This window comes from Aspergillus steynii (genome assembly GCF_002849105.1).
Source record: "Aspergillus steynii IBT 23096 chromosome Unknown P170scaffold_4, whole genome shotgun sequence".
NCBI classification, from domain to species: domain Eukaryota; kingdom Fungi; phylum Ascomycota; class Eurotiomycetes; order Eurotiales; family Aspergillaceae; genus Aspergillus; species Aspergillus steynii.
Window position 1 is genome coordinate 2,290,941 of NW_020194401.1, and position 15,809 is coordinate 2,306,749.

Below are 15,809 nucleotides of genomic sequence, written 5' to 3' on the forward strand. Positions count from 1 at the left end.
GGGACTGGTTTTCTGGTAACCTCGACGCTCAAACCTTGTATAGTCCTGGCGTCTTGTTGCTTTGTCCGTGCCAGAGTATGCCCAACTCAGTCCTGTTGAGACACGTCGAGCTCTTGGTATTTCCTTCTCCACCGCATGCATCTCACACCGTCCCTGCCAACACTCCCCTCGACAATAGCAGTAACAATTAAATCACAATGGTTATAACAATCCCAACCAACAGAATCAGCCCAACAACCCGACACAGCCCTTCCTTCCTCCCATTCCCTGATTTCTCCCTGCATTCACTCCGCACATCCAAATAGTAACAACGCCAAGCACGACCAGGCCACAGCCTCGTCTTTATATGTTTCCAGTATAAACTCCTCATCCTCCGACAGTTGGTCTGTCTGCAGTGCCATGTCAGCGGCCAGTCCGTCTACATTTCCCGTCCTGCCTGACTGGTCCTCATACCCATATTGCATAGTGCCGGACTAAGGCAGACTAATGCAAGTGAGGTCATCTTCTCCCATTTGTGCCTCATGACGTGCTTTTTTAGGACTGGTCCGCCAGGTTTAGGGCTTTACCCCGGCTCTCCATGCGCTGATGCTCGCCTGGGATGTCATCCATCCTGGTCATTATTTTGATTTTCAACTACGGAGCACGAGCACGGCAGAGCGAGAAGCGAGGAGACCGGATCGTGAGGCTGAGATGTGTAACCCCAGCCTTTCGCCTTCCGCCCTGGAGTACGTGATTCGACATCTAGACAAAGAAGTCATCATGACAAAGAACATTCCATCTGATGTTGGAGATCCCCGCAGTCATGTCGTCTGCCCCGCCATCGTCGAGTCATTCATTCCGATCGCATCTCCTCGTCCGCATTCGGGGATTCCCGTCAGTGTCGGAGGGGATAGGATAGGGATACGTGCAGACGCTACGACTCCGGAGCACCGAAGTTGAAATTGAAATCGATCTCGTGCGCGGTGCCTGTGCCTGCGCTTGTGCCTGTGCTTGTGCTTGTTCTCCCCCCGCCAGTCCCATGATGGGCTCGTCCTGCCTGGCTGGCACCGTGACCTTTGACTCCGACAGGCATGACCTCGACAACCAGCATCCCAGGGGGTGAAGATGATTGGAACCACGAACAAAAACCCCGACCCGAACGGCCAGCATGACATCATCCAAGCCCGATCGCAGTCGCGCCGGTCGGTCACATTCAACCGTCTGCCTTGGACGCGGCCGCGAGCTTGATCACAGCCACCAACGACAAGACCCGATCTGGGATGGGCCGGTCCAAGCTGAGGGGGCCCTGCTGCAAGGAGGAGACGCCAGACGATGGCCTCTTGTTTGTCGTGGGGAATCGAACTAGCCCGGACTAAAGGTCGATTAATGGGTCCTGGCGCTGGCGACTCGCCCGCGCGCTCCACTGCCAGTCGGGCAGCTTTGCGACGTCGTTGGTCAGCGCGCACTGCATGAAGCCGGGATTCGCCTCCAATAGATTCGTCCGATCCGGTCTGTACCCCGGTCGTTTTGCATCTTTAAATCGACCGGCCAGCACGCCATTGTGGAGGGTCGATGGTGTGTCTGGCGTTATGGCAGCTAACGACATCCAGCGTAGTAGACTGTAGACAAGGATATCGCTCACCATACCATCCTCAACGGACGCTGTAGATTGCCCACGCTGCAAAAGTGTATGCATCCAGACGGTCGCAGGACTGGCCAGATGATCGACATGGGCGTTACCAAGAGCAGTCGAAACATTCCCAGCCCGACACTAGCGAGATGCAAGATGCCAGGAGGTTGCGAGGATGCAAACATCGCGTTGCGAGGAAAATTAAAAATTCAAATCCACGCTGACCGAGCAGGGACTGCATCCTTCATCTGATATGTCCAACTCTTGGTCCTGGATCTGCTCCACTAGTAGAACTCTGCTGGTGGGCGAGTCATCGTCCGGGTCGGCGCTGATCATCGTGTTTACGGTTCCGGTCAGACGATAATAATGGTCCATCATTCAATAAGCCCAAAAATACCTCAATAATTCTCCGTCTCCCCTGACGATTAAGGTCTGGATAGTCTGCCGAAAGGCTTTCTGCAAGCACGCCATGCCGTGACACGTCAACGATGGGGAACAAGCGTGGCCTGAGATTTGCGATAACGGACGGAGGTATCGACAGAGAATCGACAAGACGATGAAAAGGGCTAGATCCGGTGGAGAATTGCCGGATGCATCTAGGGGCGTCCATCTTTCTTACTTTCATCTTCCATTCTCCATTCTCCACGCTTATCGACCGGGGTGGATCTGTGCCTGGCGGTGCTTCCGTCCCGACTGAAGCCCTAATTTGTCCGGACACCCTCCACTACTGCATTCTCTCCTGACTCTTTAGCTTCGTTTTTTTGAATTTTCTTTTTTCTTTTAGTTCTCAATTCTGACTTTCCCCTCCCCCACTCTATGATCTACTGCAAGCTCTCTCAGGCTTGTGACCGATGCGGCCGGAAACCAGAGCCATCTCCTGCATTGACAGCCCGAGAATGGAGGAGCGAGAATGTTTCGAAGCAGAATGTAGAAGTATTTAAGAGGCTTGTTGCTCGCTCATCTGGTAGCTGTTTGCAGTAGACAAGCATCATTCCTTCCTTCTCTTTCTCTATTCTTTTAATTCCTCTTTCGTAATTCTCTAATACCCATCAAGATGCTCGCTCTCCTCCCCCTCCTGGCGCTGGCCAACGCGTACTCCAACCCCGGCGCCTGCTCCGGAGACTGCTGGACTCACGATCCCGGTCTCTACCAGCGCGTCTCCGATGGGAAGTACTTCCGCTTCGCCACCGGCGGCGGCGTGCACATCGCCCGCGCCGATTCCATCAAAGGCCCCTGGACCGACGTGGGCTACGCATTGCCCAATGGCTCGTCTGTCGACCACGCCGGCAGCGACAACCTCTGGGTATGCCCCTCCCCTACCCCTCAATCCCCTCAACCCCAAACTAATGACCCAATACAGGCCCCCGACGTCCACTACGAGAACGAAAAATACTACATGTACTACTCGATCTCGACGCTGGGGTCCCAGAACTCGGTCATCGGCGTCGCCAGCTCGCCGTCCATGGAAGTCGGCACGTGGACCGACCACGGCTCGACGGGGCTGTCCTCGACGGCAGACAAGCCGTACAACGCCATCGACGCCAACTGGGTGCAGATCGACGGCAAGGACTACATGAACTGGGGCTCCTACTGGCACAACCTGTACCAGGCGCCGATGGCGTCGCCGCTGAAGCTGGGCTCCGAGGAGCCGACTAACATTGCGTATAATGCCACTGCGAACCATAATATCGAAGCGGCGTTTGTGTTCCAGCACGGAGACTATTACTACCTCACCTGGTCGGCGGGTAAGGCGGCGGGGTATGAGACGAATTTGCCGGCGCCGGGGAATGAGTATCGGGTTGTGGTGTGTCGGTCGGAGAGTGGGACGGGGGGTTTTGTATGTTCTTTTGCTTGCGATGGGTTGAGAATGGATGCTAATGGGTGAATAGGTCGATAAGCAGGGCAAGTCGTGTCTGGAGAGTGGCGGAACCACCCTCCTGGAAAGTCACGGTAATGTCTACGGACCTGGTGGACAGTGAGTTTCCCTATGTTTCTTGGGCTGTCAGGTTGCTAATAGTGCTATAGGGGAATCGTCAACGACAAGGATCTCGGTCTGGTTCTCTACTACCACTACGCCGACAAGACCATCGGACTGGCCAAGGAGAAGTACCAGTTCGGGTGGAACCAGCTGAAGTGGGCGGATGGATGGCCCAGCGTGTAGATTGGTTGTGGTTAGCCTTGTATATAGCTTGGTCTATATTCTAATTCCTATTGACTGAATATATGCTTGTTAATTTACCTTTCATCAGTATATTGTAGTATTGTTGTTGTGGTATTCATGAACAGATTTACTGGTATAGGTTTCATTTTAGCACTTCCAGTAGAAATATCGCAGTTACATAGGATTGATGCTTTGAATGAACCCCCAAGTTTATTCCATTCGATTAACACTATCACATAGAGAAATACCTACTACCAATAGACAGCTACTACTATCACAGAACTCCCACTCTCAAACAGAACTACCAACCATAACTTCTACCACTTTCCCACAACCTTCTCGCTCCTAGCTAGATGGCTCGATAGAGAGATGAATAGATAGATAGACAGTAGCCAGAAAACTCACATACAAACCGAGCTCCTAACCAACCTCCCACAGACAAGCAAACATCTCCTAACCACCAACCAATCCAATCTGACATATCAATCCAGCCGGGTACCTGCATCTCGCCAGCAACCCGGAATAGAAATAAATGCCCGCAACGCGTCAGCGCGGTGGCGTTGTCGCGGATCGCCGTTCGTCATTGCTGATCGAAACCTGCTCTCTGTCGTGCTCACTGCAGTGTCCAGACCTTCTAGACCTTCTGATCTGATCTGATCTGCGTCTGCCTTCTCGGTGACCCTATATGCAGGGAGAAGAGCTCTTACGTCATGCGTGGATCTATCTGGTGTTCGTGTTCGTGAGCTGTCATGTTGCATTACGTGTGGGCTGGGTCGGGATATTAATTGGCGAACTATTTTGGAATTACTGGTGGTATATGTATATGCATACTGTGGAAAGCTTGGGTGGGTTTTTTGGGTGGAGATGATGCTGATGTAGGGAGGTAGTGAGGCGACTGGGTAGGCTACTGGGTAGTGTCTGTGCATGTCGGAGTATTTGCCAGCCGTAGCGTAGGTGGCTGCATCTGCACTGTGGATTTGGATAAATAACGCGTAGGGCTGAATGGCGAGGCTAGGGAGATGGAGATCTTTGTTGCCTTGTGGTGGAGATGCATACATGTTCTTTGAGTTATGGGTTATTTTAGACGAGGTAGGTTTTATGGGTTGGGGTGGACGGTGGAGCATGGGCTATTTTGGGATTGAGCCTTTTTCAATTTCTAGTCTAAGTAGATGATTCCTCATGTTCCTCGACTTTCAAGCGTACTTTTATTCTGCGGGCTTGTGGGTGTACGGCTTGGTGGATTAGAATGCTAATGCTGTCCCGACATGGTAGTCTTAGTAGGGAGTGGACTACTACTGACTAGGACTGGACTCAATCCGTTGTTTTTTGAGTTATCCAGGTCTCTCAAATGTGGCGCTGAATTACTCCGTGCTCTGGTGGTATACTTCGGACTTAGGTTTTCGTTATATCAGGGTCCAATACTTTAACTTCATATTTCTTACTATACTATATCCATTTAGAAGTTACGTCATTCTCCCTTCCGAATGAATCTCAGAGGGGTTGTTCTCATGTCACGCTTGCCGTGTCAAATACAATCTCAATCAGCAGTGTCGGAACCGTCAGGAGAGAAGAGTACTTTGTGCGAAATGCAATGGAAGCATTTAAGCAGCACAGCTTCCTACAGGTTGGGCATTGATTGTCGACTCTTTTCCAAGCTTCCAGTCTAGGTACGCGAGGAGTTTGTTTGGCATCTGGACTGTGCCGCAGTTAAATTTCAATGATCTATAACCTACTCCGCAGACACGAATTATTGCCCTGGCGCTGTTCCACTCCGGTCCTCACTCCTGCCTCAGGCATTATTGATTACTCATTCCGCTCGGGAGTCCCGAATAGGAAAGCGCACATTATCTGACGCTTCTGATTGGTGCGCATGCTCCGGCCGCTCCTTTCGGTCACTGTCTTGGCGCTTCTCGCGAGGTGACGGAGTCTTGCTTCACCCACGCACTCATGCTCCAAGGCTAGGGCTCAAGGATGACAGGTGGAATTTCTATCTCGACCGCTTGAATAAGATTCTTGGTTTGCAATCATGGGTGCCATCTTGGACGTACTACTACGTGTTTAGCTGGATTGCAGTACGACTATATATCTTGGTATTGTTCCGCTTCTAGCCTCTCCAGAGTGCAATTACTAAATCCTCCATATTGGTGTTTCAAAGTGTGTTAAGTACTATGTCCAGACACTGAGGCTATTAGACTTATTATCCTTTAACCAGCATCATGTTCGAAAGAAGGAAACACCGCAAGACCACAGCCAACACATCCATCATCCCAAGACGCCTTCATGTTGATCGGCCATCTGAGCACCACCCTCTTAAACTCTCCCCTTATAGCAGCATCATCAGTCTCCGCGGAAAGACCTCCCAAGCAACACGCACGAAAACATGGAATGACGTCGCACACCAAATCAAGCCAGCCCAACAAACCCAACCCCAGCTCCAAGACCAGAATGACAAACCAAAGCAAACCAAAGCAAAGCAAATCGGCATCCCCGACCTCCCTCCCCAAGAAACCTATTCCCTCCCCCCTTCCAAGACGCCTAATCTATCACCCGGACATGTCATCTCCGCCGCCCGCAACCCCAAACCCATCGGGCATACGCATCTCCGACCAATCAGCACCCGCGTGGTCGAAAGCCTCATACCACCCAAGACTTTTATCCCGAGGGATCGTCAGCCCCGATGGTAGGGTATTCAGTTATTGTTAGGAGAGGGTTACTACGTTGGCGGTTGCGTGGCGGGCTTGTCGGGTCTTGTTTGGTTTGCTTTTTCCTGTCCAAGACCTTGATAAGGACTCGAGGTAGGGAGGGAGAGTACGAGATGACCTACCCCATGCGCCAAGTCCTCGCCAAGAGACACACCGTCCTTGGGAGCTTCCCCTCTAGCTAGAGCTGGAAGAAGTGCTGGCGCGCTGCTGATACTGGCATGCAGCGTAACCTGGGCTTGGACTTGGAACTGGACTCGGACGGCCGAGACTACGGCGGTTACGATTAGATAGGCTGCGCCAAGGCTATGGGGGAGGCTGTGCAAAGCTTGGAAGGTGGACTCTGGATTGAGTCTGGGGTAATGTCTAGGAAGTTCAAGTAATAGGCAATAGTAATGGGATGGCAGCTACTGGCGCGGGCTTATTTGACTTCTGGCGTGCGTGATCCCACCCCGGTATTGGATTGGAAACGCATCGCAAGAGGTGCAATATGGCGTGACATCTTGGTTTGACACCACTTTTCTTATCCTTTCTTCCTTCCTTCTTTTCTCTCTCCTCCTTTGCAGTCCTGGTCTCCTGCGGTCGGTAAGACAGCAGGCTTGGTCCATCTCGTGGCGCCGCGAAGGAGGAGAAGGCGCGTTGGCAGTCTGGGTTGGCGCTCTGGGCGTCTTCTTGTTCTTTCTCGGGGGTAGCGCTCTCTTGTGGTCTTGTATGCGGTATATTATCGTCGAGGGTTATTGGAGATTGGAGACCGTCAATCTGAGGTCTTGGTCCGGGCGTTTACGGAGTGGAGGTTGGACAGGCGAATGGGCCATCGACCAGTCATCCTAATCAGGATCCCAGACGCGTGGATCCTGATGCAGCTGTCATCTCGCGCTCCATCATCTCCCCGCTGTGGATCTGACGGGGGCGAGAGTGCTGATCCGGGGTTGTGATGCGGGGTGCGTTTCTCCGTGATGTCGGGGTCTTTCATGCTGCGTGGCATGCTATGGATGTGATGAGATGAGCTGGTCTGGGGTAGGGGTAGGGGATGGTATTGGGTATAAATGCTCCCCCTGTTTCCTGGTCTTCGATAGTCAGAATCACTCTCATCTCCTATCCTTCTCTCCTACTCTTCTCTCCTTTCCTTCTTGTGTCTTATCCATCTCCTGACAATGTCCACCCACAAGCCTAAATTCCCCAACGCAGACCCAACCACAGAAGACGACAAGCCCGACACGCTGCACCGCGAATTCACCATCGATGAAGAGAACAACAAGAAGCTGGCCCGCGACGAGGCCGGCGTCCTCTCCCGCGCCGGCGGGGACTACTCGGGCGCTCAGAAGAAAACCGACCCCGTGGAGATCAGCCTGGTGCGGAAACTCGATATCTGGATCATGCCGACGCTGTGGGTCATGTACTGGTTGAACTATCTCGACCGGAACGCGATTGCCCTGGCGCGGTTGAATGATCTGGAAGAGGACCTGGGGCTGTCGTCGTCGCAGTATCAGACTTGCGTGTCGATTTTGTTCGTGGGGTATTTGTTGGGGCAGGTGCCGAGTAGTATGTTTTCTTTTTCCTTTGATCGTTGGAGATGTTGTTGTCTTTGATGGCCGTGTCTAAGGCATATAGATATGATCCTCACTCGGGTGCGGCCATCCCTCTACATGGCCGGCTTCATGGCCCTCTGGGCCGTCGTGAGTGCCTTGACCGCGTTAGCAAAAGACTTCAAAGGCCTACTTCTCGTGCGATTCTTCCTCGGAGTATCCGGTATGTCCCTTACCCATCTCTAAGCCCTACCTCACCAGATTTGGTATCCCTCGTCCTGCTAGACCTTTCCGCCCTCCTAACAACAAATAGAGGCCCCCTACTACCCCGGCGCTCTCTACATGCTGTCCATCTTCTACACGCGCAAAGAAATCGCCACACGCATCTCCATCCTCTACACCGGCAACATCCTCGCCACCGCCTTCGCCGGCCTCATCGCCGCCGGCATCTTTCACGGCATGGACGACCTCGCCGGCATCACTGGCTGGCAATGGCTCTTCATCCTCCAGGGTGCCGTGACCTTCGTGGTGGCCGTGTTCTCCATCTTCACCCTCCCCGACGACCCGCTGAAGACGCGGTGGTTGACGCCCGAAGAGCGCGAGCTCGCGCACGCCCGCATCCTCGCCGACACTGTCGGCGCCCGCGTCCAGTCCAGCACCTTTGCGGGATTGAAAGAGGCGGCGAGGGACCCGCGGCTCTGGCTCTTCGCGTTCATGCAGCATATGCATCTTGCGGCGAACGGGTTTAAGAATTTCTTCCCCACGGCGGTCGAGACGTTGGGCTTTAACACGACCATTACGCTCGTGTTGACGTGTCCACCGTATTTGATTGCTGGGTTGATTTCGGTGGGCTGGTCGTGGAGTTCAGGCAAGTATAATGAGCGCACCTGGCATATTACGGTGGCCAAGGCGATTGCGATCTTCGGGTTTGTGCTGGGCTGCGCGACGCTGAATACCGGGGCGAGGTATTTCGCGATGGTCGTGTTTGCGATTGGCACGTATGCGGTGAATAGTATTGTGCTGGGGTGGGTGTCGAGTACGTGTGGGCAGACGAAGGAGAAGAAGGCGTCGGCGCTGGCGATTGTGAATACGACTGCGAATGTGTCGTTTATTTGGACGCCGGTGAGTTGAACATCCCTGTCTGGTGCTGGATGAACTTGATGGGTTAATCCTTGGCTAGTATTTGTGGCCGTCGTCTGATGAACCCCGGTATACGATTGCCATGTCGTCGAGTGCGGCTTTCTCGGTGGCTTGTGCAGCCTGTGCTTGGATTATGAGGTTCTGGTTGATTCGGGATAATCGGAAGATTCGTCAGATGAACGATGAGTCTGCGTTGTATTATGCCTACTAGCTGCAATCTTGCAGGGTTGAACTATCTGGATTGATCACGTACATGAGCTATGAAAAGGCACCCTCGGGCTGCTTGAAATGAACAAATGAGAGAAAACAACACACCCAGGTGATTAAGTAACATCATTCCACTGCTCAGTCGATTTCAGAAACCTTCCGTCCCAGCACCGGTTGAAGGTCGGTGAGATGAGAATACTTGACGCGGAAATACAGCCCAACTACGGATGCGTCATCCGGGCATTTCCACGTCAGCTCCTGGTTACTCTGGCTCGTATCACATTCGCGTCCGAGATGTAGGCTGCGATTGTAATTAGTGTAGAACTGCAATTCCAAGGTTAGTCCTGAAATGCCAAAGATACTGTCGTGATCCATGCGCACTTACACGAAGCCTTTGGTCTTGCCACATGCTACTTGGAAAAAGCTCGCCGCCGATGACTTTCTCGTCCTGCTTAAAGGTCACCGAGCACTGCTCGAGCCATGCGCTGTCGGTAAACTCGCCGCCAGATACCACCTGGTGACTTCCATCGCTAAACGTGAACTCAAGCTTTCGACAGATCTGCTGAGATATGAGCTCGAAATGCGCTATAATTTCAGTGATGTTCCTTCGGCTCAGGTCTACAAACACTGTCCAAGTTACCTCTAAGGTAGGATAGGGCAACTGTCGCAGGTCTTCGAAGAGGGGGGAAATGTGTCTTCTCGACGAACTGTCCGGGTCTTGATGGATAGTGTACTAGCCACCTATAGTACATTTCACTGTTTCCGAACGGTGGTGGAGTCACATTGGCTCTGCTGTTTGTCGCGCCTTCCGAAAGGTCTGCGACAATGATTCCGAAGCCAGCCATTCCGTAAATCTGTTGCTTGTTAGCGTATCAGAAAGGAATATAGTCAGGGGGCGGCAGGGAGGGAAACCCACATCAAAGTGTCCACTGATTCCGACTACGCTATGGTTCTTCAAACGCTGATGGATTGAATCCAGCCCTTCGATCCGGAACACTTGCACTACGTCGTTACCAGTCCAGGAGCCAAGTTTGATGCGGGGTTCAGAAGGGCTGTCGTCGGTGAGGATACCCAGTCCACAAATGACATCCCGGTGGTTGGAATTGAACGCATCCGATGCTGGACCGAGGCACAGCACGAAACCGCGGGTTTTGGTCCTGGAAGGAAAAGGAGCACTTTGCAGTGAGGGGGATCGGCTACCGAGAAGCCGACCAGAGCTTTCTCCGCAAAGTGAAAATTCGATACCAGCGATGGCTACGCTGTCTGGTTGGAAATAGGCCGTAACGTAGCATACTTCAGGCGACTGGTCGATCTTCGGAACGAAGAAAACTTCCGACTGCCACCAATATCTCACCTCGGACTCGCGTATCGTAACAACTTCTTGGAACGTACGCGACCTGAGCTCCGGCGAGACCCGATTTCTTTCAACCCTAGCCACGACGCAATTCGCTTCCACGCGTTCCAGGATTGATTCACAACATTCCCAAACTCTACGGAGGTTTTGAAGACCAATCCTTTTCCCTTGATTGAAATAGTCGTCGTACAATCGTTCGGGCTTCTGCCATTCGATAGATTGCTGCTTCAGGTGCCTTAGAAGCTTCTTGTATTGAACCGGTTGAGTGGCATTGTCGAGGGCCCGATTCAACTCCGGCCACACTGGTAGGAGCCAAGGCATTTCAGACTGCAGCCGCGATTTCCAAAAACCTCTTGGCATATGAGTCGCAATCGACTTCACTGTCGGGCTTGCGACGGCCAACCTGAAAACGTCCTTCGATGGGAGTAGCTCGAGAATCGTGCAGCATATTTCTGTCGGCAAGACCCCAAGCGGGTCGCTGTTCGCTGACGATACCAGGCTTGTCATTATCAGCCCGTTGATCCCATTGTGCTCTATGCCGAAACACTCCGAAACGAACAACTCAAAATCAATGACCGAAGGGTCGGCAACAAGCCACTATCCAAATAATCAGACCATTATCAACATCTGCAAGATTTTTCAGGGTTGCAACTCACCTCGTATGCTTTCACAGGATCCCATTCCGCGTCATACTGAAATTGTGCTGCATCAGAGTAAGCAGCACAAAACCAGGGATCTGTTTCGCTTGAACCGATGAAACACGGGTTAGTTGTATAGATATAAGTACTGCGTGTCAAGTCACAGAAGAGCTCCCGAAGGTCGATTTTGCGTAAATCGGATATGACATATTTTTGCACTGTATTCAGGATGTTCCAACATGACTCGTGAACAGGGAACCCGACTTTGTCGGGAATGTCTCTGGTTGTTAGCCCTCTGTCGTAGTCGAACTCACCCTGTGAAAAAATGATTAACTTAACTCTGCTCATTTCCCGACACTCAAGGCGACTCACTTCTCTGGTAACAAAATATCCAGGGTCGTGGCACTCATCTCCTGGCTCAGAGTTTAGCGTCGCTGTTTCAGCGCATATCATGCGCCCATGCCGCAACCACTGACAGGCACCAGTCTGATATCAGCAATCCATTATTCGCTGTTTCGTGGAATGCATTGCTTACCTGGATTTGGTCTTCGCTCAGGACAAATGCATCATATCCATTCAGAATGTTACAGCGCCAGCTGTGTACGCTTTCGTGGACTTGACAGGTATGACCCCTGGGAACTTGCGCGGCACCATTGCAATCACAAGTGTCGTCTTTTGACCCTAAGACCGCGTTCTCATTCCTCAGAATAACGGATGTCCTCCCACGTAGGTTTTCATTTTTGAGAGGCCCCCCGCATATGCTACAGTAGAAGTGTGTTCTGCGCATACTGTTTGTTGGGAAAAGGTTGACGGTTATCAGAGGCAACAATGAAAGGTGATTCACGCTACCGCAAGGAAGGAGGAACAAAGGGTTTAGGAAATAAGCAGAGGCACAAAGGTTTAGAAAAGAGAAATGGAAAGAGGAATTTGGTTAATGATTTATTGATTCTTATCGAGCAGATGAGACGGGGAGAAATGGGTAGGGCAAAGAATGAACGAGAGGAACAACATACCATGCCTTTAAATGTAACAGCAACGAGAGGGTGCAAACCAGGAAACCCCGCTGGTTGCTGGAAGTCTCCGATCTATTAGATTGTTAACGGGAAATTTCCTCGTATGCGTCAAAGTTGAATATTCGATTTGAACTGTGCTAATTGAGCATCAAGCCCAGAGAACTGTTTGTAAGTGGCATTTTTCATCAGTTGTTCCTAGTCAAATTCATGAAAAGTCCTGGAGCTCATTTTTCGGAACAAGCGACTCATGTACTCCTCTCTCACTTCTCTGAGACTGTTTCCACACCCAGGCCTCGTCTTGCTGCGCCCCGTTGGTGACTCCGTTCAGGACATTCACTACGTATTTTCCAATGGTAGGCAGGAACTTATAGCAGTGAAATGAACCACCGACCGCAAGATAGAGATTTGAGAGTTTTGAATCGGGATGTCTGGTGATGCGAGGATGCTGATCTGATGATATCGAGTCCCAGCAAAGCCGGTAGTAATCAGGCCGTCGGTCGTTTTCCAGGATTTGCGGAATTCTGGCACGAATCTGTGGTATCGAACTCTCTTGAAGCTTCTTCGGAACTTCCCATTGGCTTTGGATCGATGGCACCGAGATCTTATGGCCTGATGGAGTCTGGACGGTGTTTTTAAATGAAGTCGAGAAGGTGAACTTGAGAACCCCGGACTCGGTCGGGGGAATCACCTCGCCTGTGACCATTAGCTCTGACTTCTGAACAGAAGATAATCACCGCCCACATACCTAGCCCTCCATATACGAAAACCGGAAGCTGGCTATATACCTCCTTCTCAGCCTCCGACAGCTGGAAATGAGCAACAGAAACCCCGGTAGCAGAGATCTGACTCTCTACTCGCTCAGCCTCCAATAATCCCAGTTCATCTTCCACCGACGACATCAATTGACTCGTCCAGGCTCCTGTCGCCAGCAGAACCTTGTCAGCTCTAAAGACGCGACCCATCTCAGTCCCAACGCCCTCAACCCGACCATCTCCCCATACTACCCTCCTCGCCTCCCCCACCTGATAATTAACCCCAAGCTTAACCGTCTCCTGTGCCATGACTTGCAACGCCTTTCCCGCATCAGCCCACCCCGCCGAGGGATTATAATAATAAGACCCAAACGGCGCACAATCCGTCTGAGCAAGCACGCTCCATCTTCTGCGCACCTCCTCCTCTGTCAAATCCTCAATGACGTCCTCGCGACCGCTGGCGCGGAAGTTCTCCCTGATGCGCGTCGGCACGTCGCTGTGCTTCTCGTCCATGGCGATCCACCCGCTTTGGTGATAGACTCCGGCATCGCGGAAAAACGGGAGGTTCTTCCAGGCTTCGATGGCTTCGAAGCCTAGGTCCATGTATAGCGGGTTGGAGTAGTCTGCGCGGATGATCTTGTTGATGTCGGTGGATGCGGCGACGGAGGATGGAGCGGCGGCGCGGTCAAGGAGCGTGATGCGGGAGGGGTTGGAGGCATGGAGAGCGAGATGGTAGGCTGTGCTTACGCCGAAGATGCCGGCGCCGACAATGAGGATGTCTTCTTCCATTGTTGGGTTGAATGGGCTTTGATGGTGTTGACGGTGTTGTTGTTTGGTCAGGAGTGGGGAAACGACGAATCTGCGGTTTATGTGAGAATTGGGATGAAGAGGATAGTTTATTGATGAGATACTGATTGAATGCAGCTCCGTATATCTTCCAATGCTTGAATTGACCGACCGATTGATTATCCAGAAGAGATGGAGGGGCAAAGGAGGAGTAGAACCGGACATCTGCATGTGAATGCCTGACCCCTCAGGCTTATATTAGTGACGTCATCCCCTTTGGCAGAGAACCTCAGGCTCCAAATCAATGGTCAGCAATACAATCTGGACATTCTGAACCAAAGTAGTCCATCGATCCATCGTATGAAAAACAGCCCTTCCTAGAGCAGAGCTAAAAGTAACCTGTCAAACGGAAGTTCTTTTTATAGTCCAGAAACCTTCCATGAATTCCACCAGTATAGCCTCGCCCAGAATCCATGGTTCGTAAACCAACCTTATATCTCGTTCCTCTCGCAACCTTATATTAATAGTCCGCAGTCATCATCATGATCCCATCCATGTCTCTGCCATCTCATCTCGTAAACCCCATCGCCAGAGCCCCTCCGTTCCATGGACATCATCCCATCTCCCCTCCTCTTCCCAACGCTCTCCCTTGCCCACACACATACACTCCCAAATCCAATCCCCACAGCCTCCCCCAAAAAAGAACCAGAAAAACAACATCACAAACCAGCCCAGCCCAGCCAACCAGCACCAGTCCATACCAAAATGTCCATGCCCAAACTAAACATCCGCGTCTCCCCACCGCCTCCCCTCCCCCAACTCCTCCGCTGCGACCCATCCAATATCCCCTACTGCAACGGGACATGCAAATCGGGCGCTTGCGCCCCGCGTCGCCACCACCAGGGTAACTGCCCCGGCCTGCTCAGCAGCACGAATAGGGCCCGCGCCGCGCAGGTCCTCGAGACGGGCGCGCCCCTTTTCCAGCATTATGCGCCGCTGCGCGTCTGCTTGGAGCAGTTGGCGCCGTTGGTGCTCTGTGAAAGGGACCAGGGCCAGGTGCAGGATCTGCTGAGGATTTGGTGGAAGAGGGTTATGGCGGTGAAGGGGACGACGGGGAAGAGGTATTATTGGGAGGGGATGGGGGTTTGGAGGGATATGGGGGTTGCGGAGAGGGAGAGAGGGATTGGTAATGGCCATGCGGCTGACGAGGGAGAGGATAGAAGTGATGTCCAGACCGCTACCGTGGCAGGGGGGTCTGCGGAGACTTTGACGGCTCCGTCGACTGCTAGTTTGGCTTCCTCGCAGTCGACGTTGTCTTACCACAGTGGCAATTCTGGCTCCGGAAAAGAAGATGGGAATGACATTGCAAGTGGAGGGGAGGATGGAAATGGAAGTAAGGGAGATAAAAGCGCCTCGTCGCTCTTCTCTCGTCTACATCTGACCTCTCGACGATCGAAGCCAGCATCAGGGACCCGGAAAGAGAAAGAGAAAGAGCAAAAGCAAAAGGAAACGAATCCCCATCGTCCCCTCTCCCGGGATGACATTGCGAAGCTATACGGTCTAGATCCGAACCACCTCCTTCCGAACCTCCCCGTGCAGGGATCCTGTGGGGTCTGCTGGGAGGTATTTAGTCCCTCGGTAGATGTGGTGAATGTTGAATACACGGCTGCGTCTCAATCCGATGCTCACAAGACGGTGGTGAAGGGGAAGGGCCGTGGGGCAGTGACCGCGAAGGAAAAGGTAACAGAGGACGTCAAGCCATCCAGGACTCTCTCGGCGGAGTATGATTTCGGGCAGTGGATCTGGTGCAAGGCGGGTTGCGGCACGAATTATCATAAGGAGTGCTTGCATCGGTGGATTGATACGTTGCGGTATGCAGACAGTCATCCGACCTGGCCGACTTGTCCGACTTGTAGGGTTGACT

At 52.3% G+C, this 15,809-nt stretch overlaps 6 protein-coding genes across 6 annotated transcripts; 3 read left to right on the plus strand and 3 right to left on the minus strand.

Moving 5' to 3' along the window:
• Positions 1-1,351: 1,351 nt before the first annotated feature.
• Positions 1,352-1,945, minus strand: P170DRAFT_475660 (uncharacterized protein; the record flags this gene model as incomplete). The annotated part of the gene is made up of 2 exons (XM_024853282.1): positions 1,352-1,750; positions 1,835-1,945. 2 exons carry the CDS (start codon positions 1,943-1,945, stop codon positions 1,352-1,354), a joined length of 510 nt encoding a protein of 169 aa, XP_024704665.1.
• A 718-nt stretch (positions 1,946-2,663) lies between these two features.
• P170DRAFT_358444 (arabinan endo-1,5-alpha-L-arabinosidase) lies at positions 2,664-3,770 on the plus strand (the record flags this gene model as incomplete). Its single annotated transcript, XM_024844294.1, has 4 exons — positions 2,664-2,912; positions 2,970-3,446; positions 3,499-3,584; positions 3,635-3,770. The coding sequence occupies 4 exons, from the start codon at positions 2,664-2,666 to the stop codon at positions 3,768-3,770; spliced, it is 948 nt and encodes a 315-aa protein (XP_024704666.1).
• A 3,853-nt stretch (positions 3,771-7,623) lies between these two features.
• On the plus strand, positions 7,624-9,126 carry P170DRAFT_358715 (MFS transporter; the record flags this gene model as incomplete). Its single annotated transcript, XM_024844311.1, has 3 exons — positions 7,624-8,011; positions 8,081-8,218; positions 8,309-9,126. 3 exons carry the CDS (start codon positions 7,624-7,626, stop codon positions 9,124-9,126), a joined length of 1,344 nt encoding a protein of 447 aa, XP_024704667.1.
• A 717-nt stretch (positions 9,127-9,843) lies between these two features.
• On the minus strand, positions 9,844-12,449 carry P170DRAFT_182744 (uncharacterized protein). The gene is made up of 6 exons (XM_024842667.1): positions 12,348-12,449; positions 11,870-12,122; positions 11,707-11,805; positions 11,353-11,649; positions 10,259-11,293; positions 9,844-10,196 (listed from the first exon to the last, which is right to left on the minus strand). Exons 2-6 carry the CDS (start codon positions 12,119-12,121, stop codon positions 9,936-9,938), a joined length of 1,944 nt encoding a protein of 647 aa, XP_024704668.1. The 5' UTR covers position 12,122; positions 12,348-12,449; the 3' UTR covers positions 9,844-9,935.
• Positions 12,450-12,552: 103 nt separating this feature from the next.
• On the minus strand, positions 12,553-13,888 carry P170DRAFT_358503 (NAD(P)/FAD-dependent oxidoreductase; the record flags this gene model as incomplete). Its single annotated transcript, XM_024844298.1, has 2 exons — positions 12,553-13,040; positions 13,093-13,888. The coding sequence occupies 2 exons, from the start codon at positions 13,886-13,888 to the stop codon at positions 12,553-12,555; spliced, it is 1,284 nt and encodes a 427-aa protein (XP_024704669.1).
• A 416-nt stretch (positions 13,889-14,304) lies between these two features.
• P170DRAFT_182776 (uncharacterized protein) lies at positions 14,305-15,260 on the plus strand. The gene is made up of 2 exons (XM_024842668.1): positions 14,305-14,974; positions 15,064-15,260. The coding sequence occupies exons 1-2, from the start codon at positions 14,492-14,494 to the stop codon at positions 15,073-15,075; spliced, it is 495 nt and encodes a 164-aa protein (XP_024704670.1). The 5' UTR covers positions 14,305-14,491; the 3' UTR covers positions 15,076-15,260.
• Positions 15,261-15,809: the final 549 nt, after the last annotated feature.

What these genes read in the sequence shown, in the direction of transcription:
- P170DRAFT_182744 (XM_024842667.1), bottom strand. Translation starts at nt 12,121, where the DNA reads ATGCGCAGAACACACTTCTACTGTAGCATATGCGGGGGGCCTCTCAAA. An exon ending in TGAGCGAAGACCAAATCCAG is followed by an intron (nt 11,806 to 11,869) that starts GTAAGCAATGCA and finishes GGTGCCTGTCAG; the next exon opens with TGGTTGCGGCATGGGCGCAT. An exon ending in GAATCAGTGGACACTTTGAT is followed by an intron (nt 10,197 to 10,258) that starts GTGGGTTTCCCT and finishes AACAAGCAACAG; the next exon opens with ATTTACGGAATGGCTGGCTT.
- P170DRAFT_182776 (XM_024842668.1), top strand. Translation starts at nt 14,492, where the DNA reads ATGGACATCATCCCATCTCCCCTCCTCTTCCCAACGCTCTCCCTTGCC.